Below are 27,134 nucleotides of genomic sequence, written 5' to 3'. Positions count from 1 at the left end.
ATATGTTTATATATGGTATTAACATTACCAAATATATCCAGGTGTTGGTATAGATGGGGATAGGGTGCTCACTGTTAACTCTAGCTTTGTATTATATCTGAATTCTCCTCATTTTATTGAGGAGCGCCTGGGTCAAGGGTGGGCATTGGTTGGGAGAGGATATGATGGACTTTTGGAGAGGAAGTGACACCCCCTGGGAACAAGGGGGAAAATCTCCACTTAGATACGTTTTATATTTTTTTAAATTTAGAAATAGTTTTTTATTATACTGTTGTGAGTGTATTAGAGAGCCTTTATTTTTGTAAATTTTATATACTCTATGCTCGGAATGTTCTGGATAGGGTTTCCCCTCCCGAGGGGTCTCGGATTTGCCCAGATGATATGGTTGATCAGACGGTTAAGTGGTGCACCTGGAATGTCAAGGGGAGTAATTCGCCAGTCAAAAGGAAGAAAATATTATCAAATCTTAAGAAAGAAAGAGTTGATATAGCTCCCCTACAGGAGACACACCTGTCGGACAAAGAACACTTCAAATTACGACAGGGTGGATTTGATCAGACCTTTTTTTCTTCTTTTAGCTCAAAAAGCAGGGGAGTTGTTATTCTTGTTCGGAAGAATTTCCCTTTCAAAATCCTAAATCAGATAAAAGACGAATCTGGACGATATATTTTGATTAAAGCCCTCATAAATGGAGAGGAATATGGGATTTTAAATTTGTACTGTCCCCCCGGCACACCCCTTTAAATTTGTAACGGAAGCCTTTTCAAAATTGATGGCTTTTGGTGCCCGTCATATAATTATAGGGGGAGACTTTAATTGTATTATGGATCTGGAAATAGATAGGATTCCCAACAGTACTGCAGGAGTATCTCCCAGATCTAGACAATTGGTGGATCTGAACAAAGAATTAGGATTAGTATTTGTATGGAGATGTCTTCATCCACAGGGCAGAGATTTTTCTTTCTACTCCAATCCACATAAATGTCATACCAGAATTTATATGTTTTTTGCCCCCTCGATTTTTTTAAATTCCATATCATCCTGTAAAATAGGTAGTATAGCAATTTCCGTCAGTACTATTTATCATTTACTACATGAAGAAGTATCGGGAGATACAGACAATATGCTTAAAACATGGGATCAGGATTTGGGACTAGAAATCTCTATAGAAACGTGGAATGATATTTGGGAAAATGCTAGAAGAATTACTATCTGTAACAGAACCCAGGCTATCCAGCTGAAGATACTTCATAGGGCCCACATAGCACCGGTTCGATTGGCAAAATTTAAGGCAGGAGCATCTCCAATGTGTCCCAGATGCAAAATAGAGGTGGGCACTCTTGTACATTGCCTATGGACCTGTCATAAGATCCGTAGATATTGCACTAAGGTAGCAAGTACCCTGACAGAAATTTTAGGAACGGAAATTAAAGTGGGCCCTGTATCTCTCCTTTTGAGCTTTTCGAACTTTCCCTCCCTGGACATGTACGGGAAGAGACTATTTTCTATTCTCTCTTTCTGTGCAAGGAAAAATATTTTGGTGAACTGGGTGGCTGAGGGCCCCGCTGGACTTTCAAATTGGTACAGATTAATTATGGAATGTATTCCCCTTGAATTCCTTACAAATATGGTGCACCGAAAGACCGAATTATTTTATAAAATATGGCAGCCCTTCTTGAATTACATAAATACAGATATTTCAGTTATCCTAACAAGGGTTTTTATTTAATTGAGATTACAAACCTGGCTGGTCCTGGGCCCCTTAGGAGAGGAATCCCGCACGAATACGGGTTTTATTACATCTGATGTTAACGCATTCCGAGCATGTAAGAGATTTAAATATACACTCTGGATAGTTGTAGGTTAGATTAGTAGACAGTTGAGTTTTGTTTTCTTTTTCCTTTTCGGTATTTTTTTCTTTGTTAAATTTTGGCTATTGTATATTTGATTTAATTGTATATCAATGTTTGTATATGAGAGTTTTGTTTATTTTTGTAAACTTGTAAAAATGTTAAATTTCTAATAAAAAATATCTTTTAAAAAAATAACTCAAATGCAGCTCCCTCCTTCTTTGCTATCTTTTCTCAATATCAACCAGGGAATATTAGTTTAGGGATAGATCAGTAAGAGCAGGCATTAAAAGGGAGATTTCAGAATATTCAGAATAAAGATGAAATAGACAGGTGGAACAGATGGTGACAGTGCCCAGGGCAAAAAGCAAAATGGTGGTAGATGGGTTTTATAGATCGAAAATAGGTGTTAATGGCACACATTAATAGGAAACAGGTCAGCTCTGCTGAGAGCCAACCTATGCAAACAAGACACTGAAGGAAGGTGGGGGGGGGTCTACTCAGAACAAATGAATGTTTGTGATCTGATGCTGTTGAACTCGACGTTAAATCCATTTAGGTTATATACGCCTAAATGGAAAATGAAATGCTGCTCCTCTTACTTGTGCTGGGCTTCGCTGGAACACTGCAGTGGGCCTAGGACAGAAATGTCAGCATGCTAGCTCTGCTGCAGTGTTCCAGCAAAGCAAGGTTGCAGGCCAATTATGGAAAGTTTAAGTTAGCATGCAAAGATCTGGCAGATGAAATATAATGTGGAAAAGTGGGAAATTGTTCACTCTGGTTGGAAGAATGGAAGGAAAAACAGTCTTATTTAAACCAGAAATTACTGCAGAATTTCAAGAGGTATCTAGCTAATATAGTGCATGAATCACAAATCATTAGTATGCAAGTACAAGTAATTAAGACTAATGGAATGCTATCCTTTAATAGGAGGGGAATTGGACATAAACGGAGACTGTGTCAGTTATACAGTGCATTGTGAGACCACATTTTGAATAGTGTGTGTAGTTCATCCTATTGAAAGAAAGAATTAAATCTGTTGGAGGTGGCTTACTAGACTGATACCTGGAATCAGTGGATTGTCTTGTGATTAGACAGGTGGGCTTATGAGACCTTGAATGATTTTGACAGGATGGATGTGGAAAAGAACGTTTATTCTGGTGGCAGAGTCTATGGAAAATAAAGAGCATGAAAGCATGGGAAGGGTTAAAGCATGAAGACCACTGGCAATCTGTGGTCTGTGGAAGGCAGAATGGGATAAGAATAGTGGAATGCTCTTACACCAATTCGCAGAGTAAGGTAAAGGCTGAAAGGTCACTATGGTGAGATGAGATAACAGTTAGTAGAGCTAGTTTCCCTGTTAAGTGTCATTATGACAGGATTGGGACAATAAATATTTGGGACATGACATTAAAATATCTAATTAATAGTTAGTAGAGTCAGCTTGAGACAGGAGACTATTGTAATAGATGGAATAGCTAAATATCTATCATGATAGGTTAGTCTTGAACGGAAGATCACTGTAGCAGAGGTAAATATCTAACCGTGACATTAGAATAACATTAAGTCGAATGTACAATTAAAGAGATAATGGGAACTAACATCACTGGTTTATTGTGTAGCTAGAGTGAGGTACTTTGATTAATGTTGTGGTTCTGTTCGCCAAGCTGGGAATTTGTGTTGCCAGCTCGGCGAACAGAACCACAACAACGAGCACCCGAGCTACAAATCTTCTCACAAACTTTGAACTTTGATTAATATAGTTGGACATGCTGATAAGCTGACAGAAACAAGATAAAAAAAACCACAGACCCTGAGGTTCGTGGGCACTCGAGAATCTGCTTTCTCAGGGTCATGGTTTTTTGTTTGCAAATAAAAGACCTACTTCTTGAAGAACTCTCTGTGTCTCCTGGTGGTTCCCAACATTTTCTCCATGACAAGTCCAGAACTGGGAGAAACCATTTTATAATTAGGAGCTACCGTAATTAATGGGCATGGATGAGGGAGCACTTTCTCTCTCAGAGATTTGTACAAGTTTGGAACTTGTATCAGAAAGTGGTGGAGGTGGAGTCACTGGATAATTTTAAAGTAAAGATCAATAGATTCTTGTTAGGAAATCAAAAGTTATTGGGATAGACGGGAATGTGGAATTCAGGACACAACAGATCGGTCATGAAGTTATTAAATGGTAGAGCAGGGCTGATAGATTGAATAGCCTACTTCTGTTCTTCATTCATAAGTACACATGAATTAATATGTTTCCATCACATTTGGTATTTTTCTCTTGGTTAGGGAAAATACTGTATTGCAAAACTGCAATATGCATTTTGAAGCTCTTTTATAATGCACAGCTATGGCACTCTTATCTTATGGGTGCCGAAACTGTGGTAATTCTTCAGATGAAGAAAAGGAATTAATAATTTGAAAGATAATATTTCTCTCCAAAGAATAGGGTTTTAGCCTCTTTCGGCCCACTCTCATTCATTCGATTGCTGGCAACTTTCTCCACTGATCTCCAACATTCCTTCCCTCTAACAAAATGCAACCACACATCCCTTTCTGCACCTCTTTCTGCTTTTGGGCAAGTCAAGTTCTTATTAACTCAATTACTAATCCATCAATTCAAGAGAGTGTATCTCTTGGGATAATGCAGCTGTTAAGCTATATCCTTCCTCTCTATAACAAAAAAGGTATGGATACAAATTCTTTTAAAATTAGTAGTACAGAATATTGCTCATGAAAATTTCAAATAGTTCAATATTAAAACTGGCATAACTGATAATACTAACTCTGTGCACATGAGTAAAACCAGGCTAACGTTATGTCAAAAAGTCTGATCGATAGCAGCTTTATGTGCTGCCATCATACTAGCAAAGTATCATATTACCAACCCCCCTCATTATCCGTTCTGTTAATAATTTTGAAAGAAAAACTGATTTAATAACAGCAAGCCAATCTATGGAACAAGATTGCAGTTGCTATGGGCTTACACATGGTCAAACAAAACCCACGACAATTTCAATTGGCAGGAAAGGTAAGATTTTACCTAGGAAAATACTGCCTAATTTAAAAAGATTGATGGCTGTGTTTGTGTTACAAATTAAACCGCATATAAATACAATTTTCCAGAATGAGCTAAAATTCAGGTACAACACTAATAGTTTGTGGATTTTATAGACATGGAGGAACAGTTGTTCTGAACCGGATGTATTTGTGCCAATACAGTGCCGATCACTCAGTACTTGCCATCAACAAAGCAAACAAACATATGTGAAGATAAAGTATACCAAGTATACTAGGCACAACCTTGATTATAATTTCAAGAGCATTAAAATGGCATTTCCCTTTCAATGTCAGTTCTGAAGTATAACATTAAAAAATTGGGCAAATGCACTTTCCATACTACATTTTAGCCTGATTTCAATTTTTAAAATATGCAAAATCCTTGCAACTGAAGTTGCTATCACCAGATTTTTAAAAATCAACTTTGAAACATTCAGTCTTTTATTTTTTACAAAGAATTGTTTTATAATCATAAAACATTTTGCATCATAAAATACAAATAGAAGAGGAATATGAAGCGCCTCTTGTTATGATCCTGAGAGGCTTGTAACTTAAGAGATATATATTGCACAGCAACTGAAGGAAGAGTCATAGAACAAGCATTGTAATTTTAAGATTCTTAATGTAACAAACAAACTAAAATTTACATGATCTTAACTGCCTAAGTATAGAAAGGATACTCTTTCCAATTACAACTGTAAATGCCACAGCAATTTATGGTTTACACCTTGCAGCTGAAGTTTAAAATTGCTCCTAGGTATTAAACAGGCTGGTTTGCATGCAACATCTGGATGAATAGTGTCTTTTTACAGACCCTTTTCCTCAAAACCCGAAGCACAATCAAATCAATTTCTAGTAACAAGGCACCCTCTAGTGACACCTTGCACTATAATTCTCAACAAATTCCATCTCTTCAAACTGGGAATCCATTCTCACCAACATCCTACGTGATGGTTAAGACAAAAACAGTCTATGCCTGGCAAAGCAGCTATTGTTTATGGCATTCTTTTCAGATGTCTGAACCAGCTGACCCACTTTTGCATCGAAGTGTGAAAACTAGCACTTGAGTTTCAACTAGGGGTTCTGTTCCACGTCAACCGAATTACATGGCCCTGCCTCTGGTCAGATTCCAGTACTATTTCTTCACTCCCATAACAGGACATTACTTTACCTCAAATCAAAATGGACCGTTTAAAACATAACCATCTCAAAGTCTCACACTCGTAATGAACTTAACAACAATGACATTAAACTCAACTTCAATACTGATTAATAGTGATTTGAAAATGGGCACCAAGAGAAAATTACAATCATTCACAATTGTTACCAAAGTTCAAGAAACTGTAGATAATTAAAAACAAAATGATAGGGTGCAGAGTCATCAAAATAGATCGGGAAAAAGCCTTTCGTGTGAAGAGATGCTCATATTAAGTATTGATTGTTAAATTATTAGTTACAGATAGTTAATGAACTGCTTTTACAAAGAACAACTATTAACTAAAACAAAGGCATTGACCGAATCCACAAGTGGCTGCCAGTTTGCATTACTCGGCAGCCCACATTTCATTCCCTTGGCGTGGAGACACAAGTTTAGGGAAGATCCCACCACAGCAATAAATCCCTGGAAATGTATAAACAGCTTTTTTTCCCCTTGCCAATCAAAATGGTTATATTCATAGCATTTAACAAATGAAGAAAGTACCATTCAGAAGTTAATTGCTTGGACAAAAGACCTTGATTTCCTTACCCAGACCAGAGCTAATCAAACCTACTGTTTGAAATAGACCTCAGTCTTTTTGAACTTGTGATTACAATAGGAGAGAATTCACATGATCATAGAGATGTACAGAGCGGAAACAGAATCTTCGGGCCAACTTGCCCATGCCAACCAGATATCCCAACCTAATCTAGTACCATTTGCCAGCACTTGGGCCATATCCCTCTAATCCCCTCCTATTCAAATACCCATCCAGATGCCTTTTAAATGTTGCAATTTTACTAACCTTCACTACTTGCTCTGGCACCACCCTCTGCATGGAAAAGTTGCCCCTTAGGTCTCTTTTATATCTTTCCCCTCTCACCCTAAACCTATGCTCTCTAGTTCTGGACTCCCCCACCCCAGGGAAAAGATTTTGTCTATTTATCCTATCCATACCCCTCATGATTTTGTAAACCTGTGAGGTCACCCCTCAGCCTTTGACGCTCCAGGGAAACCACCCCCAGCCTATTCAGCCTCTCCCTGTAGCTCAAATCCTCCAACCCTGACAACATCATTGTAAATCTTTTCTGAGCACTTTCAAGTTTCACAACATCCTTCCGATAGGAAGGAGACCAGAATTGCACACAATATTCCAAAAGTGGCCTAACCAACTTGGCTCTGTATGTTTTTTAAAGAGGGCATAATTTTTAAAAGTCACCAGCACCTTGGAGGAGCTGCTAATGCCCCTCCACTCTAATTCCAACTAAGATGCCACCTTGTTTGCTGAGGTTGATTGTGTCCCACATTCCAGCAGACAAACAATTTTTAAAGGAAGATTTGAGCGCTACAGCAATGTTTTTAGGAAAAGAAAAAGACGTCAGCTTCACTCTTAAACTGCTCGCTAGGGTACAAAGATTTTTCATAGCCACAGCCATCTCAAACACCCAGTGGACTCTTACATATCTCTTTCTTGTGAATCGTAATGTGACTGAAACCTCTTACTCCATAATTTGTATTTAGCATGTTTGCTTTATATGTGTATGTACATTTTGCACAAGTTGAGACAAACTTTTCACTTTTTTAAAATCATTTTAACTGGCTGGGTTTGTGCATAAACAAAACTACTCCTTACTTGAAAAACTCAAGAAATCCTGTTTAGCTAATCCTTTATCATCCAAATGTAAAGAATTAAGTACACAATGAGTTTGCAAATACATTCTTTTAAAATCTCAAAACCCTGTTTAATCAAGTAAGGAATGAAAAAAAAAGGTGAACCATTCCACTCTGCCTCTAACACTACAAAAATGGCAACAACTTCAAATGTAAAACAATGGTAACAGGGAATCAGAATAAATAATGTGCCTAAAAAAATTTAAACAGAGGCACAAGAAAAGGATTATTGATAGAATAAAATTTCTGAAATTTCTTACATCGGTGAAAGACAGCAGAAATAGGCAACAATTTAAACAAAAGGAAAATAACATCTGGGATTGTACTGAAATAGGAACAAAATATGTCTGAGGTATGATTTGAGCCTATGATGACAATTCAACTCAATTTGAAATAGTGCTGCAGTTCTGTTTCGCAATATTACATAAAGGGCACCATAGGAAAAATTAGAAACAAAAAAATCACCTGACAGAACTTTGCATCAGATGATGAGGGCAGCAAAATCACGGGAACATCACCACCTACAGCTTCCCCTCCAAAAAACACACTTGACCTGGAACTATAACAGCATTCCTTCTTTGTTGCTAGGTTAAAAAAAGTCTTCCTAACAGGCATCCCCACACCCTCAAGGACTTCAGCAGTTCAAGGGACAGCACAAGACCACTTTTTCTCAGGCAATTGGGGACTGGCAATAAATACTATCTAGCCAACATCATCAGCAACCCCATAAATGAATGGAATAAAAGACACAAATGATGAAGAAACTATATAAGTTGAACTTGTTGACAATAGAAAATATTGAGAGACAATCTGTTGTGGAGCTAAGATTTTTAAGGACACTAATGGAAATATTGACTGTTCATTTACCAAAGCCACAAAAATAATGATGAAGGCAAGTAATAAAAAAATCAGTTTCAGAAAATAGTATCGATGATGAGATCAATAACTTGAGCAACTTTACAAGCGTGAAGTGTGTGTGAAAGACCAAAAGGGTACGCCCCTATCATGAGATTTCCTATCCTCTTCAGAGGCTCAGCTAGTTCGTGATTGGTTCAGCAATTCAGAGGGAGAATTCCAGGTTTAAACACTTCATTGAATCTAAATTCTCCCCTTCCCCCCCAACCTAACAAAACTAGGATTCATTTTTTGATCATTGTCCATAGGTCGCTGATTGAAGTGTCATAAGGATATGAGGTGAGAACAATTTACAGCTGAGAGGCTGAAGCACAACCCTTCAATCAAGCGGTCTGCTGATCCCCACTCTCTCCTATACCAAACGTGCAACACTGAATTAAAAAAAAGTGAAGAATTAGCATAAATAACATGCAAAAATGTCCTGTTTATGTAGCAATTGCTGACTTGTGTGTGACAAGTTAATGATAGTATTGTTATTCTGCCTCAGGCATCATTACTAATAAAATAACAAATAAATGGATGGTGTATAAAAGTTTGTGCGTATTAAAAGTCCTGCATGAATTTCAAAATTTTACTTCCTTCAATCTGGACATACAATTCCCTTGGAGGTTTTCAGAAAATATGGCTTTTAAAACAACATTTAACTACTAAACTGAAAATTCTCAGCTTAGGTTTTTACTTTCACTGTATAATCACATTCCTGAGAGTTTTACGATAATCCTGTAACTGATAAAGGTGCGTGCCCTGAGGTGGCTCAAACACGGCCAGAACTCATGGCAGAAAGTTTTTTTTTTGAAGTACTTAAACTGCATTGATCACATTGAAAATATGGAGTATTAGCAGCAGAGTGTCAATATCTAATAATTGATCAATTTTGTTAAGGATGGCACGAAGACGTTATGTACTCATTTGTTGTAGTCTTTCATGCCTGTACAAAGGCATTCTGTAAGGATGATTTTTAGAAAGGTGGTATCTATGCAAGTAGGACCAGAAAGTGGTTCAATATGAAATAAGTCATTACTACGAACAGACTGCTCAAATTCCAACTGCATTCCAAAACTGTGATTCCTAAATCTGAATTTGAAATAATCCACTAAAGAACAGACAAAGGAAGCACATGGTGAGGTCAGTGCAGGAGGGAGAGAAAGAAAGAAACTGACACTGCTGTTTGAATTCATGGATCACTGGACATCGGAGTGCATCTGGGTAAATTAACAAACAGTGAAATTCACAACTGATCTTGGAGGAACTGTTGGGCGAAGATCACAGCACAGAAGCAGATAAGTGTATTGTTGTTTTAAGTGTGACCTACAGAAAGTCTGCAGTAGTGAGTAGAGTGGATTCTTTCTTGATTATATGTTTTTGGAGATAGGTCTTTTTGATTAAACTTAAAATCAAAGCCATAACTATAAATTTAACCTGGCGCAGTGTTTGTAGAGGAATAAGACAGGGTTATTTTCTGGGTCTACAGATTGTGAAGAAGCAAAAATGGCCTTTAGTAGAATAAAATGTGCTTCTTGTCAGATGTGGGAGTTTAAAGAGAGTTTAGGGGTTACTGCAGATTATATCTGCCATAAATGCTGCTGGTTGCAAATCTTATCAGATCGAATGGATCAGTTGGAGAGACAGTTAGAAGCAATGAGGAATTTGCAAAAACACCAGTATGTGACAGATGGCAATTATAGGAAGGGGGGAGGTCTCAGACACAGTCACGCAGATGGGTTAACTCCAGGAAGGGTAAGGGAGGTAAGGCAGCTAGTGCAAGAGTCTTTTGTGGCTATATCCATTTCAAACATGTATGCTGTTTAGAGTGGGAAGAATTCTCAGGGAAACATAGCATGAACAGCCAAGTTTCTAGTATTGAGACTGGCTGTAATGCAATGAGGGGTACGTCGGGTTCCAAGAGATCAATTGTGTTAGGGGATTCTCTAGTCCAAGGTATAGACAGACGTTTCTAAAATCAGAATGGTGTGTTGCTTCCCTGGTGCCAGGATCAAGGATGTCTCACAGAGGGAGCAGAATGTTCTAAAGGAGGAGAGGGGCCAGCAAGACGTCAAAAAACCCAGCAGGAGCAAAACCAATATAGTGTACAAAATCCCATGCAAGGACTGCAGAAAACACTACATAGGACAAACAGGAAGACAGTTAACTATCCGCATCCATGAACACCAACTAGCCACAAAACGACATGACCAGCTATCCTTAGTAGCCACACATGCAGATGACAAGCAACATGAGTTCGACTGGGACAACACTGTTATTTTCAGACAAGCCAAACAGAGAACAGCCAGGGAGGAAACATCACAGAAGCGCTTCACAGGAGGCTCCCAAGCACTGAGGATGTCACCTAGACAGGGGACAAAATGCCTGCAACACAAATTCCCAGCTCGGCGAACAGAACCACCACTGGATTTAAACTAGTGGGGGGGTGGGACCCAGGGAGAAGTGAGGAAAGAGATCAATCTGAGACTGATATAGTTGAGAACAGAAGCGAGTCAAACAGTCAGGGCAGGCAAGGACAAGGTAGGACTAATAAATTAAACTGCACTTATTTCAATGCAAGGGGCCTAACAGGGAAGGCAGATGAACTCAGGGCATGGTTAGGAACATGGAACTAGGATATCATAGCAATTACAGAAACATGGCTCAGGGATGGACAGGACTGGCAGCTTAATGTTCCAGGATACAAATGCTACAGGAAAGATAGAAAGGGATGCAAGAGAGGAAGGGGAGTGGTGTTTTTATAGATGTACTGAGGGAGGATATTCCTGGAAATACATCTAGGGTGGAACTGAGAAATAAGAAAAGGATGATCACCTTATTGGGATTGTATTAGAGACCTCCTAATAGTCATTGGGAAATTGAAGAGCAAACTTGTAAGGAGATCTCAGCAATCTATAAGAATAATAGGGTGGCTATTGTAGGGGATCTTAACTTTCCAATCATCGACTGGGACTGCCATAGTGTTAAGGGTTTAGATGGAGAGGAATTTGTTAAGTGTGTACAAGACAATTTTCTGATTCAGTATGTGGATGTACCTACTAGAGAAGCTGCAAAACTTGACCTACTCTTGGGAAATAAGGCAGGGCAGGTGACGGAGGTGTCAGTGGGAGAGCATTTTGGGGCCAGTGACCATAATTCTATTAAATTTAAAATAGTGATGGAAAAGGATAGACCAGATCTAAAAGTTGAAGTTCTAAATTGGAGAAAGGCCAATTTTGATGGTATTAGGCAAGAACTTTCAAAAGCTGATTGGGGGCAGATGTTCACAGGTAAAGGGACTGCTGGAAAATGGGAAACCTTCAGAAATGAGATAACGAGAATGCAGAGAAAGTATATTCTTGTCAGGGTGAAAGGAAAGGCTGGTAGGTATAGGGAATGCTGGAGACTAAAGAAATTGAGGGTTTGGTTAAGAAAAAGATGGAAGCATATGTCAGGTATAGACAGGATAGATCAAGTGAATCCTTAGAAGACTATAAAGGCAGTAGAAGTATACTTAAGAGGGAAATCAGGAGGGCAAAAAGGGGACATGAGATAGCTTTGGCAAATAGAATTAAGGAGAATCCAATGGGTTTTTACAAATATGTTAAGGACAAAAGGGTAACAGGGGAGAAAATAGGGCCCTTCAAAGATCAGCAAGGCGGCCTTTGTGTGGAGCGGCAGAAAATGGGGGAAGATACTAAACGAGTATTTTGCATCAGTATTTACCATGGAAGTGTGTTATGGAAGATATAGACTGTAGGGAAATAGATGGTGACACCTTGCAAAATGTCCAAATTACAGAGGAGGAAGTGCTGGATGTCTTGAAACGCATAAAGGTGGATAAATCCCCAGGACCTGATCAGGTGCACCCAGAACTCTGTGGGAAGTTAGAGAAGTGATTGCTGGGCCTCTTGCTGAGATATTTGTATCATTGATAGTCACAGGTGAGGTGCCGGAAGACTGGAGGTTGGCTAATGTGGTGCCACTGTTTAAGAAGGGTGGTAAGGACAAGCCAGGGAACTATAGACCAGTGAGCCTGATGTCAGTGGTGAGCAAGTTGTTGGAGGGAATCCTGAGGGACAGGGGATGTACATGTATTTGGAAAAGCAAGGACTGATTAGGGATAGTCAACATGGATTTGTGCATGGGAGATCATGTCACATAAACTCGATTGAGTTTTTTGAAGAAGTAACAAAGAGGAATGATGAGGGCAGAGTGGTAGACGTGATCCATATGGATTTCAGTAAGGCGTTTGACAAGAATCCCCATGAGAGACTGATTAGCAAGCTTAGATCTCTCAGAATACAGGGAGAACGAACCATTTGGATACAGAACTGGCTCAAAGGTAGAAGACAGAGGATGGTAGTGGAGGGTAGCTTTTCAGACTGGAGACCTGTGACCAGTGGAGTGCCAAAAGGATCGGTGCTGGGTCCTCTACTTTTTGTCATTTACATAAATGATTTGGATGCAAGCGTAAGAGGTACAGTTAGTAAGTTTGCAGATGATACCAAAATTGGAGGCATAGTGGACAGCGAAGACGGTTACCTCAGATTACAACAGGATCTTGACCAGATGGGCCAATGGGCAGAGAGGTGGCAGATGGAGTTTAATTCAGATAAATGCGAGGTGCTACATTTTGGGAAAGCAAATCTTAGCAGGATTTATACAATTAATGGTAAGATCCTGGGGAGTGTTGCTGAACAAAGAGACGTTGGACTGCAGATTCAAAGCTCCTTGAAAGTGGAGTCGCAGGTAGATAGGATAGTGAAGAAGGCGTTTGGTATGCTTTCCTTTATTGGTCAGAGTATAGAGTACAGGATTTGGGAGGTCATGTTGCGGCTGTACAGGACATTGGTTAGGCCACTGCTAGAATATTGCATGTAATTCTGATCTCCTTCCGACCGGAAAGATGTTGTGAAACTTGAAAGGGTTCTGAAAAGATTTGCAAGGATGTTGCTAGGGTTGGAGGATTTGAGCTATAGGGAGAGGGTGAACAGGCTGGGGCTGTTTTCCATGGAGCATCGGGGGCTGATGAGTGACCTTATAGAGGTTTACAAAATTATGAGGGGAATGGATAGGGTAAGATGAAATGTTGTTCCTCCAATTTGCGGTCTGATTTGCTGTGGCAATGGAGGAGGCCAAGGATGGTCATGTCGGAAAGGTAGTAGGAAGGAGAATTAAAATGGGCGGTGATTGGGAGATCAGGTCTCAGCCCCTGCCGGCTAGGAAAACCACACCCTGAGTTTACGTTTGGTCTCCCTGATATAGAGAAGACCATATTGGAGCATCTGGATACAGTAAACTAGACTGTGGGAGAGGCAGGTGAACCGCTGTCTCAGCTGATTGGACTGCTTGTGGCCCTGGATGGACGTGAGGGGTTTGGTGTCCTGGCAGGTTTTGCATCTTTTCTGGTTGCAGTACCCTCTGGGCACTCAGAGGGTTGGGGACAGTGGCACAAACCAAAAATTGGCAAAGGGAATGGCCCTTTCGGAAGGCAGAGAGGGGTGGGAAAGGGAAGATGTTCTTGGTTGTGGTATATAACTGGAGTTGGTGTGAGTGAGTAAAGATGATCTGTTAATTGGTCTTTATTGTGTTTGGGAGGGGGGAATGGAATGTTGTGGGGGGGGGAGGGGGCTGAGGGGAGGAAGGCTGTTGGGAAGGCGATAGGTTGGTGCAGGTGGTGGGGGGAGGGGTTTAGAGCAGTGGAATGGGGAGTGGAGGTGGTGTGGTGGAGGGCTGTCTGGATGACAGAGGAGAGAAAGCACGTTGTTCAAAACAGATGGACATTTGGGATGCTTGGGAGTGGAATGTCTCCTTGTCCAAGCAGATGTGGCGGAGGCAGACGTGGAGGATTTGGGAGAAAGGGATGGAGTTCTTGCTGGATACTGGGTGAAAGGATGTGTAGTTCCAGGTAGTTATGGGAGTCTGTGGTGTCATAGTAATGTCCATCTCCACTCCAACCTCACCTTGCTGAACATGCAGCACTTATGGAAAATAAAGAAAATGAAAGCATGGGAAGGGTCAAAGCATGAAGACCACTGGCAATCTGTGGTCTGTGGAAGGCAGAATGGGATAAGAATAGTGGAATGCTCTTACACCAATTAGCAGAGTAAGGTTAAGGCTGAAAGGTCACTATGGCGAGATGAGATAACACAAGTAATAAAGCAAGTTTCTCTGTTAAGTGTTATTATGACAGGATTGGGACCATAAATATTTGGGACATTACATTAAAATAACTAATTAATAGTTAGTAGAGTCAGCTTGAGACAGGAGACTATTGTAATAGATGGAACAGCTAAATATCTATCATGACAGGTTAGTCTGGAATAGAAAATCACTGTAGCAGAGTTAGCAATAAATATCTAACCGTGACATTAGAATAACATCAAGTAGAAAGTACAACTAAAGAGATAATGGGAACTAACATCACTGGTTTATTGTGTAGCTAGAGTGAGGTACTTTGATTAATATAGTTGGATATGCTGATAAGCTGACAGAAACATGATAAAAAAAAAATATCCACGGACCCTGAGGCTTGTGGGCATTCGAGAATCTGCTTTCTCAGTGTCACGGTTTTTTGATTGCAAATAAAAGACCTACTTCTTAAGAACTCTCTGCGTCTCCTGGTGATTCTCTATATTTTCTCCACAACACACTCCCTTTCCTCCACACCAACCCCCACTTCACCATCAAACCCACTGATAAAGGCAGGATGGTGGTGGTCTGGAGGACAACCGCTATGTTGCAGAGGCCAAACACCAACGCACCATGTCCTAACTGCCCCCCTTGATCACGACCCCACTGTGACCCATCGTGCCAAAATGACTCTCACTGTCTGTGATCTCACTGCCTCCACTGATCTCACCTTCAACCTTACAGTCCGTAGGCCCTGTACAGACGAGTTCTCCCTGCTCCCCCAGATCCACAAGCCAAACTACCCCAGCCGACCCATAGTCTCCCCATGCTCCTGCCCCAACGAACTCATCCCGTCCTATCTAGACTCCATCCTCTCCTTCTAGCTATATCTGCGACACCAACTATGCCCTCCACCTCTCGAGTAAGTTCCAGTTCTCCAGCCCCCAATACTTTATCTTCACTATGGATATGCAGTCCTGATATGTGACCATACCCTACAAGGATGGCCTTCAGGCCCTCAGCTTCTCTCTCTCCAACAGACCATCCAGTCACCCTCCACCCTCCAGCCTCCTCAGTCACGTTGAACTGGTCCTCACCCTTACTAACTTTTCCTTTAACTCTTCCCATATCCTCCAAACCCAGGGGGTGGCCATGGGCACTCAGATGGGCCCTAGCTACACCTGCCTCTTGGTCAAATATGTTAAACAGTCCATCATTGGTACCTGCACAGGCACTATGCCTCAACTCTTCCATCATTACATAAAGTCCTGCACCCAAGCTGAACTGGAGCAGTTCATCGACTTCACCCACAACTTCTACCTCACCCTCAAATTCACTTGGTCCATCTCAGACACCTCCCTCCCTGTCTGGACCTCTCCATTTTGATCTTTGATGACAGTCTTCAGACGGACATTTATATTAACCCACAGACTCCCATAACTACATGGACTACACCTTCTCCCACTCAGTATCCTGCAAGAACTGTATCCCAATCTCCCAATTCCTCCACCTCATCTGCTCGGATGAGCAGACATTCCACTCCCAAGCATCCCAAATGTCCACCGATTTTGAATAACATGTTTTCCCATCAGCCAAACAGCCCCCCATTGCACCTCGTCCACTGCCTGTTCCACTGCTCTAAACCTCCCCCCTTCCTCCCCCCCCACCCCCATATGCAATGAAGTCAGGGTCCCCTTGTTCCCACCTACCACCCCACCAGTCTCCGCAACCAACACATCACCCTTCATCACTTCCGCCAACTACAATTAGATTCCGCCACAAAGTACATCTTTCCCTCCCCAGCCCTGACTCTGTCTTCTGCATGGACCGTTCCCTTCGCCACTCTCCCCACTAACCACCCCGAACCCCCAGGTACCTTCTCCTGCAAAACCTGCCGATACACCAGCCCCCTCACCTCCATCCAGGACACCGAACAGTCCTTCCTGGTGAGACAGAGATTCACTTGCATCTCTTCCAACCTAGGTTATTGTATCCAGTGCACCAGATGTGGTCTTCCATTCAACAGGAAGACCAAACGTAAACTCAGAGCACATTACGCTGAGCAGCTCAGCCAGGGCCGACCTGATCTCCCAGTCACCAGCAATTTTAGTTCCCCTTCCCAATCCCTCTTTGACATGACCATCCTTGGCCTTCTCCATTGCCACAGTGAATCACACTGCAAACTGCAGGACCAACATCTCATCTTCCACCTAGGCAGCCTACAGCTCAGGAGGACTCAACATCGAGTTCTCCAATTTCAAATAACCTCCCTCCCCATCCCCCAACTCTCTTCCTTCCACTCCTCTGATTGACTCTTCCTTCCGTGTGGGCAGCACGATGGCACAGTGGTTAGGACTGCTGCCTCACAGCGCCAGAGATGTGGGTTCAATTCCCACCTCAGGCAACTGTCTGTGTTGAGTATGCACATTCTACCCATGTCTGAGTCGGTTTCCTCCGGGTGCTCCGGTTTCCTCCCACAGTCCAAAAATGTGCAGGTTAGGTGAACTGGCCATGCTAAATTGCCCGTAGTGTTAGATGTGAGATGTAGGGGAATGGGTCTGGGTGGGTTGGTGTGGGCTTGTTGGGCCGAAGGGTCTGTTTCCACACTGTAAGTAATCCAATCTAATCTAATCTACCAACAGGATTCATTCATCACATCGACCAAAGAGGCCGTACCCCCTACCTGTGTTCACCTATCCCTACCTCACCATCCCGCCATCCACTCCTTCCCTCTCCCACCCCTTATCTGCAGCTCCCCATACACCCACTCCCAGCCCTGCAGGGTTACATCAAAAACATTGACTTCTCCACCTCCTGATGCTGCCTGGCTTGCTATGTTCTTGCAGCCTCATGCTGGTGTACCCAGAAAATTGATGAAAATTCATCTTCAGTAATAGAGAGTCAGTGAATCATACAGCACAGAAACGGGGCCCTTGACCCAACATGTCCATGCTAACTACATCTCCTAAACTGAACTAGTTCCTTTTGCCTGTGTTTGATCTATGTCTCTCCAAATCTTTCCTATCCATATATGAATCCAAATATCTTTTAAATGTTCTAATTGTAACCACACCATTCTCTGTGTGAAAAGATTGCTCCAAGGTCCTTTTCAAATATCTCTCCCCGCGTATCAGCCAAACAAGCTTCAGTAACAAGCACCTATCAACATGATATCATTTACAATGATATGGAGGTGCTGGTGTTGGACTGAGGTGGACAAAGCCAGAATCACATGACACCAGGTTATAGTCCAAGAGGTTTATTTGAAATCACAAATTTTCAGAGCGCTGCTCCTTCACCTGACAAAGGAGCAATGCTCCAAAAGCTTGCAATTTTAAATAAACACGCTGGACTGTAACCTGGTGTCTTGTGACTTCAAACCCTTACAAAGCAGATTTATTTTACAGGAATACATACTCTTTAAAAAAGCAAAAAAATCATAGAAAAGCAAACTTACCCACTAGCCAGATTAAGGAGTTCCTGCTTTTCAGCCACATTTGATTTTTCTTCTAGTTCCCACAACAATACATTAACGAGATGAGAATTCTTTATAATTATGGGGACTTCTTCAAACATATTTTCAGAAGTTATGAGTGCCTTCTTTATCCTAGTTGACAAAAAAAAACAAGATAAAAGACCTAGAGAATAATGCGGTATTTATTCAAACTTTGTTCAGAAAGGTCATTAGTCATGCTGAGAATTGGGGGTCCCCTTAAACCTATTATGGACCCTTTAAAATACATCGAAGAGATAGCCTGACCCTAACTTTTCTTATTTAAAGTCTAAGATACTGTGTTCCAGATGTGATTTGATTGGTCAAACTACTACTCTTTAAGCAAAACATACTTGATTCTTACACCACAGTTAGAATACAAACAAAAATAATTGACATAACTTAACTCTATTGAAATACTTAACGAAAGAATATATTATTTAACTACTAATGATACAACAGCATCTCAAATACACCACTGGCAAAGGCAAATTCAGCAAAACAGATTTTCCTCACTTGTTATCTCTACTAATCCAGGAGAAAGGAACAGTGAAATAAACAAACAATATAGCAGCAAAGAAAGAATTCAAACTTTTAGCTGCAGTAGAGAAACAGCTGTATCTAACAGCTTCAACAGCCAATTCCCAATTTCAACTGAAAGCAAAACTAAAACACTGGGTGTGTGAGAGTCTGACTCCATCCACTCATGCTCTTTTTGTCTAATTAAAAGGAGCTCAAAGCTGCTTACCATAAGACATAAGACCATTCGGCCCATCGAGTCCACTTCGCCATTCAATCATGGCTGATGGGCATTTCAACTCCACTTACCCGCATTCTCCCCATAGCCCTTAATTCCTTGTGACATCAAGAATTTATCAATTTCTGCCTTGAAGACATTTAGCGTCCCAGCCTCCACTGCACTCTGTGGCAATGAATTCCACAGGTCCACCACTTTCTGGCTGAAGAAATGTCTCCACATTTCTGTTCTGAATTTACCCCCTCTAATTCTAAGGCTGTGTCCACGGGTCCTAGTCTCCTCGCCTAACGGAAACAATTTCCTAGCGTCCACCCTTTCCAAGCCATGTGTTATCTTGTAAGTTTCTATTAGATCTCCCCTTAATCTTCTAAACTCCAATGAATACAATCCCAGGATCCTCAGCCGTTCCTCATATGTTAGACCTACCATTCCAGGGATCATCTGTGTGAATCTCCGCTGGACAGGCTCCAGGTGTCAGTATGTCCTTCCTGAGGTGTGGGGACCAAAACTGGACACAGTACTCCAAATGGGGCCTAACCAGAGCTTTATAAAGTCTCAGTAGCACAACAGTGCTTTTATATTCCAACCCTCTTGAGATAATTGACAACATTGCATTTGCTTTCTTAATCACGGACTCAACCTGCATGTTTACCTTTAGAGAATCCTCAACTAGCACTCCCAGATCCCTTTGTACTTTGGCTTTATGAATTTTCTCACCATTTAGAAAGTAGTCCATGCTTGTATTCTTTTTTCCAAAGTGCAAGAATTTGCTCACATTGAATTCCATCAGCCATTTCCTGGACCACTCTTCCAAACTGTCTAGATCCTTCTGCAGCCTCCCCACTTCCTCAGTACTACCTGCCTGTCCACCTATCTTCGTATCATCTGCAAACTTCACTAGAATGCCCCCAGTCCCTTCATCCAGATCATTAATATATAATGTGAACAGCTGCGGCCCCAACACTGAACCCTGTGGGACACCGCTGCCATTCCGAAAGAGAACTTTTTATCCCAACTCTCTGCCTTCCGTCAGACAGCCAATCCTCAATCCATACCAGTAGCTCACCTCGAACATCATGGGCCCTCAACTTGCTCAGCAGCCTCCCGTGTGGCACCTTATCAAAGGCCTTTTGGAAGTCTAGGTAGATAACATCCACTGGGTTTCCCTAGTCTAACCTACTTGTCACCTCTTCAAAGAACTCCAACAGGTTTGTCAGGCATGATCTCCCCTTACTAAATCCATGTTGACTTGTTCTAATCCGACCCTGCTCTTTCAAGAATTTAGAAACCTCATCCTTAATGATGGATTCTTGAACTTTACCAACAACCGAGGTTAGGCTAATTGGCCTATAATTTTCCATCTTTTGCCTTGATCCTTTCTTGAACAAGAGGGTTACAACAGCGATCTTCCAATCATCCGGGACTTTCCCTGACTCCAGTGACTTTTGAAAGATCTCAACCAACGCCAGGAGATTTATCAATTTTAAGACCTTTTAGCTTTTCTAGCACTTTCTCTTTTGTAATGGCATTGCTTCTGAAGCAGACATTCCATCACCACTGGCAACATCTCTCTACAAGAACAAATCCCTCTTGAAAGCATGGTACCATCACTGTGCGAACTCAGTATTTCATATTTGGCATTTCCTGTGTAGCATGAGACCTCAGCTAACTATTGCATTAGTAACTAGCTTCTGTAAACTCAGCTCAAGGTCTTGACTCGTGCACTATCCTACTCCAGTAGCAACGCAGTATATCAAAAATAAGAAGCATTTGTTCTTAGAAAACATGGCAAACTAACTTTCAAATGTATGTGGGCAAGGGGCAATGGAAAACTGACCCATGAGTAGTTGTCTTCCACCCACTGGCTAAGAAGTTGGACAATGACTGACATACCTTTGATGATCAGCCCCAAAAATAAGGTATATTAACAAGGATGGGAGAGGAGGAAGTGGTTAGAAGATTCAGGAAGACGACCGACACCCCTCACCTTGGGGAAGACCAGGAGTTCCTCCACATCAGCCCACAGAAAGACTGTTGGTCCTGAGACATCACCATGACAAGACACAGGACCACTGGGACTTGGGTGTGCACTCCTTCTACTCCATTATTCCATAGAATAGCTCCAGGATTGTTAAAGTATTTTCATCTGTCGCAGGTCATAAATTTCCTTTCATTACCTAATTAACAAATGCACCATATCTAAACCGCTTGTTCTTAATAAAGTACCAGAAAATTGCAATAAGTCATCGACTGCTTGTATTAGTTAATTGTGATCACAAATTCCCTAAAATCAACAGAACTCAAACATTAACCCAATCATTTGAGTTAGACAGACTCATTTTGGGGTGAAGTTCCATCTTGTGAACCATTTTGTGCTTTACATGCTTATGTGGTTTTATACCATCTGAATGGCAGCTCTCAATGCATGTATGATTCCTTTCAGAGCACTTGAAGGTTCCACATTTACAATATTTCAACAATTTAAGGACTTTCTATCACTGGTATTACAATGCAAAAATGCCTGTTAACGGTTCAGATGCTCGAATTGAGCAAGCAGTCAAGCAACGAAGATTAGGAAAGTTTCAGGTTTGATCTGCTGTGAATCTTTTGGATCGAGTATGAAAAGAGTTGGAATTCTACAAGAGAAGTGAATTAGATAATGAATGGAATATTGAAATTTTCTACTCTTGGCCACTATTAAATTACTCCTGTTAGAGGACTCTGCCAGAACAACTCTTACTTTATCAATGTACAGAAGTGTGAAGTCATACATGAAGTCATTCCCCAGTAGTCAAATGACTTTGAAATAAAAATGTAACAAGAAAATTCAGTATGAAATTACTCCCCAACAAATTATTTAACAAGATTAAAGGATGCAGCGAATGATTAAAATGCATCACTGAATATATCATCAATAGGTGAAATATTCTACTTAGTCCATATCAATGTAATCCACATAAAACCATCTTTAAAATCTCTTGTAGATCAGAGAAACAAAGTGGTTTGGCTGTTCTAGAATATCTATACAAGAGACATGCAAAGACTGTTAGAATACTTGGAAAAAAATTTCAGAAGTTTGAAAAGAAGCTACTACACTACAGAACTGACTAAGCCAGAAATATACAATCACCAGTGAATTTGCAAATACCCCTTACCAACGAAGCTGCAACTTACCTCTGAATGCTTACAGATGATTGAAGTTATTTTGCCAAAAATCAACAACAGATTACAAGATATAGGGTTAGATGACATATTGCATCTCTTAATAGGATAAGCATCAATAGAGAAGCTATTTAATATAAAACAATTTTATCCCGCATACATCATTCACCATCTTCAGAGTGATGAATCACATCAACTAAAATAACCTAATGTATATATGCTTTAAACTTGAGTTAAAAAAATCATATAAAAATGCATTAATACAGGGACCCCGCACGCCAATTCATGCTTTTAACTCATCAGTCGCTGAATTACAGTTCTTCCCTTTGAATTTCTAAATATTCCAAGCTGTTATCCAACCATTAACAGAGCTACACAATTAACAACGTGTGGGAGGAAATGGCTCCACGAACGCTCACACCTTCAAAATGTAGCAGAGTACTTGAGAGCAAATGATAAAGCTGAACCTCTCACAACCATCTTCAGCCAGAAATGCCAAGTCATAATTCATCTTCATCTTCAGGTCACTTTGCCAAATGCCAGACTTCAACAAATTCAATTCACTGCACATAATATCAAAAAACTAGCTGAACACACTTCATGCTGAAAAACCTCTCCTACTGTTTCAGTGACATCATGCAAAAACATAGGTTCATCTTTCACACGAATGGTGATGATACCCAGCTCTAACCAACCCCCGCACTCTCTCGAAAGCTTCGCATTCCTTGATCAACATGCAGTCCTGCCAATCAGAAAGGTCCACCAACTAAATATTTAGAAGACCAAGGCCATTGTCATTGGCTCCAGCCATTAATTCTGATTTCTCACTACAAACTCCACCCCTTCTCCTGAGAATCTCTTCAAATCTGAACCAGACTGTTCCCAAGCATTATGTCACATTTGAGCTCAAGACATGTTTCTGACCTCTTATTTTTCCCAAAACTGTCTCCATACGCCTCAATATTACAGCCCACCTCTAACCCTTCTCTAGTCAAAAATTGTTCATACTTTCATCCATGTCTCGCTGACATCTAGATATGACGATTCCAACACACTCTTTGCCTGCCTCCCACGTTTGGTCCTTAGTAAATGTGAGGTCATCTAAAACAGTTTTTAGATTAGATTACTTACAGTGTGGAAACAGGCCCTCCGGCCCAACAAGTCCACACCGCCCCGCCGAAGCGTAACCCACCCATACCCCTACATCTACATCTACCCCTTACCTAACACTACGGGCAATTTAGCATGGCCAATTCACCTGACCTGCACATCTTTGGACTGTGGGAGGAAACCGGAGCACCCGGAGGAAACCCACGCAGACACGGGGAGAACGTGCAAACTCCACACAGTCGGTCGCCTGAGGCGGGAATTGAACCCGGGTCTCCGGCGCTGCGAGGCAGCAGTGCTAACCACTGTGCCACCGTGCCGCCCACAAGTTTTGTTTTAATTCATTCCGGGAGGGGGACACCGATGGCTAGGCCAGCATTTATTGCCCATCCTCAGTTTCCTTTGAGAAGATGGTGGCGATTTGCCTACTTGAACTGAAGTCCATTTAGTGTGGATTCCTCACAATCCTGTGAGGGAGGGAGTTAAAAAAACACTTTGATACAAATGGAAGATGCTGCTAAAAAGTTACCAGTATTTGTCAGCTACTAGAGTGTTACTTGTCATTAATTGCAATAGTAATGAAAGGGCAGACTAAGAAGTACTGGGGTAAAAGGCCATAAAATACAGACAATATCCTCTATCAATGTAATAAAATTACATCTTCCATGTCCAGCTTCTGCTGTGCTGGGAATGATTGTACAATTCCATTACCCATTCCTGACCCCTGACATTCAGACATCTATTTTCAAAAAGGACTTTTCAGAAAACCAACTTCTGTACCACAAAATTGAGACAGACTCCCAGACATATGGAAATAAGCAAACAGGTACTTGCATAATGTACCTCATTTCTATTGGCCACAGCCTCAATTCAGAAAGCTTTTTAGAATATCAAAAAGACAAGAATAGATTCTGGGAGTCTGAACTGCTCATTAAAAGAGCAGTGTTATTAACGTTCAACCAAACGCTGGTCCGAACATTTTGGTTCTGTGGCATATGGATTCATTCAGTATCAAACTGTGAGAATACCAAGGTTTAGACACAAGGGGGCCCTGTCAGCCATGGTAACTTCAGAGCGCCCTCCACTGACAAGATTTGGAGATGCCGGTGTTGGACTGGGGTGTACAAAGTTAAAAATCACAAAACACCAGGTTATAGTCCAACAGGTTTAATTGGAAGCTCTAGCTTTCGGAGTGCCGCTCCTTCTTCAGGCGGTTGTCCTGATGAAGGAGCAGCGCTCTGAAAGACAGTGCTTCCAATTAAACCTGTTGGATTATACTTGGCGTTGTGGGATTTCTAATTTTCCACTGACAATAAAGCATATAGTTCTACATAATCCACAAGGGCTTCTGAACAAAATGATTTTTGTTTAAAAAAGTCTACCTATAGACTTCAAACTTTTCAACATATTTTATTAACAATTCTGACCCAACTCTTTTCATTTGCTCTTTGGTGTTCCAATATAATCCAAGTCTTTCTTACCTTTATCCATTTTGCAACTAGTAGAAATAGTCTTATGGCATATTCTAATAAAACTACCCAATTTTGAAAACTTTTATTTGTTCCCTCTTTGACTTTCTACATTTATAGAAAAAGTTCCAACTTAATCAGCCTTTCATAACTATAGCCTCGGGTTCATGGTATATTTCTGGCAAAACTTTGGAACTGTGCCTTCTCCTATGACAACTATATTTCATACACCAATATTCAAATATTGAATTAGGCAGCAAAAAACTCAGTATGATTGTAAATCCATAGTCTTGTATAAATATCAGTTTCCACCTTTCCTTCCTGGATCCTTTCCCTGTCTCTAAGCAGCTGGGAAAGAATTCCAATCACTCAAAATTGAATAGAGAATAAAAATGGCCACCAGAGATGGTAAGAACTCAACTCTTGAAAACAGTGTTAAACAAGCTATAGTGACACGTAATGGCACATCAGACAGGTGGAACTTGAAACCGAACTTCAGACCCAAGGGACATGAGCTGAAGGAACCAGCTTTTTTTTAAAAAACATTCAACCTGTTTAGACATGCTATGACTTGAACCCAGGCCTCTTGACTTAGAAGTAGGGACACAACACTGCCACAAAAGCCCTGCAAAGGTATTTGCAACTAACATGTTCAGACAGGTCAGGAGCTTGAACCCTAGTCTCCTGGCCCCAAGGTATGGATCCACCAGGCTCTTATTTTATATTTTCAAATTAACCTGTTCAGAGACATTATTACACTCCTCTGGATCAGGTGAGGTGCACACCTGGGTATCCTAGCCCATATGTGTAGGACTCCATCATGCATTATTCCCCCCATCATCTTGACTCCAGTTCATCAGATATTTTCTAATCCACTTGTTCAGAGATGCTATTACATACCTCTGGGCTAAGTGGGACTTGAACCCAAGCCTCTTAGCCAATTGATAGTTTATTTTCTTTTTATATATATTTTCTCACCACCAGGTCACATGTCTCTAACTGAACAAACAATTTAGAACCCACAGCTCAATGGGACAGTGGAACAAGAAGTGAGGAAAGGTAGGATAACTAACTAAATAGGACTCAGAGTGCAGCGCACCATCTGTCTTTCACTGGAGGCATCGAGATTTTGGCGTTTTAATCTCTGGGTGGGGCTTGAACCCACAACCTTCTAGACACTGAGGCAAGGGTGCCAACAACCGCGATAAAATATTTTCTGATCAGCCTGTTCAGAGGTGCTATTAATACACATCTCTGGAGCAGGTGGAACTTGAACCAGAGTCTCAAGTCTCCTGGCTCAGAGGTAGGGACATTACCATTGTACCAGAAAAACTTAAATAACTATGCTTCAAACACAATGAGCCTCAACCAACACTGGAACAATTTAGGCAGAACCTTGCACTCTCTGTAGCACAGTGGTAGTGTCCCTACCTCTGGAACTAAACAGATTGCTTCGAAATATATTTTGTTTGAGCTTTACAGAAATCGGCACCTCTAACTCTCCCAACTGTTATATGTAAGATGTACAGCACGGAAAGAGACCCTTTGGTCTAACCTGTCCATGCCAACCTAATCTAGTACCACCTACCTGCACCCGGCCCATATCCCTCCAACCCTTCCTATTCATGTACCCATCCAAATGCCTCTTAAATGTTGCAATTGTACCAGCCTCCACCACTTCCTCTGGCAGCTCATGCCATACACGTACCACCCTCTGTGTGAAAACTTTGCCCCTTTGGTATCTTTTATATCTTTCACCTCTCACCCTAAACCTATGCCCTCTATTTCTGGACTCCCCAACCCCAGGGAAAAGATTTTGTCTATTTACCCTATCCATGTCCCTCAAGATTTTATAAACCTCTATAAGGTCACCCCTCAGCTTCCGAAATTCCAAGGAAAACAGCCCAGCCTATTCATCCTCTTCCTATTGCTCAGATCCTGACAACATCCTTGTAAATCTTTTCTGAACCCTTTCAAGTTTCACAACATCTTTCTCATAGGAAGGAGACTAGAATTGCACGCAATATTCCAACAGTGGCCTAACCAATGTCCTGTACAGCCGCAACATGACCTCCCAACTCCTGTACACAATACTCTGACCAACAAAGGAAAGCATACCAAATGCCTTCTTCACTATCCTATCTACCTGCGACTCCACTTTCAAGGAGCACTCCAAGGTCTCTTTGTTCAGCAACACTCCCTAGGACCTTCCCATTAAGTGTATAAGTCCTGCTAAGATTTGCTTCCCCAAAATGGGAAACCTCACATTTATCTAAACTCCATCTGCCACTTCTCAGCCCACTGGCCCATCTGATCAAGATCCCGTTGGAAT

At 41.2% G+C, this 27,134-nt stretch overlaps 1 protein-coding gene across 1 annotated transcript in view; it reads right to left on the bottom strand.

Moving 5' to 3' along the window:
• The window catches only part of eif3hb (eukaryotic translation initiation factor 3, subunit H, b), a 120,529-nt gene that overhangs the window by 22,360 nt on the left and 71,035 nt on the right, over window positions 1-27,134 (bottom strand). The window contains exon 5 of the mRNA XM_072571231.1: window positions 18,272-18,421. Coding sequence (XP_072427332.1) covers window positions 18,272-18,421 — 150 coding nt within the window. The remainder of the gene's footprint in view (window positions 1-18,271; window positions 18,422-27,134) is intronic.

Source organism: Chiloscyllium punctatum, chromosome 5 (genome assembly GCF_047496795.1).
Source record: "Chiloscyllium punctatum isolate Juve2018m chromosome 5, sChiPun1.3, whole genome shotgun sequence".
In the NCBI taxonomy this organism is placed as follows: domain Eukaryota; kingdom Metazoa; phylum Chordata; class Chondrichthyes; order Orectolobiformes; family Hemiscylliidae; genus Chiloscyllium; species Chiloscyllium punctatum.
This window is presented reverse-complemented; position numbering and strand designations above follow the sequence as displayed.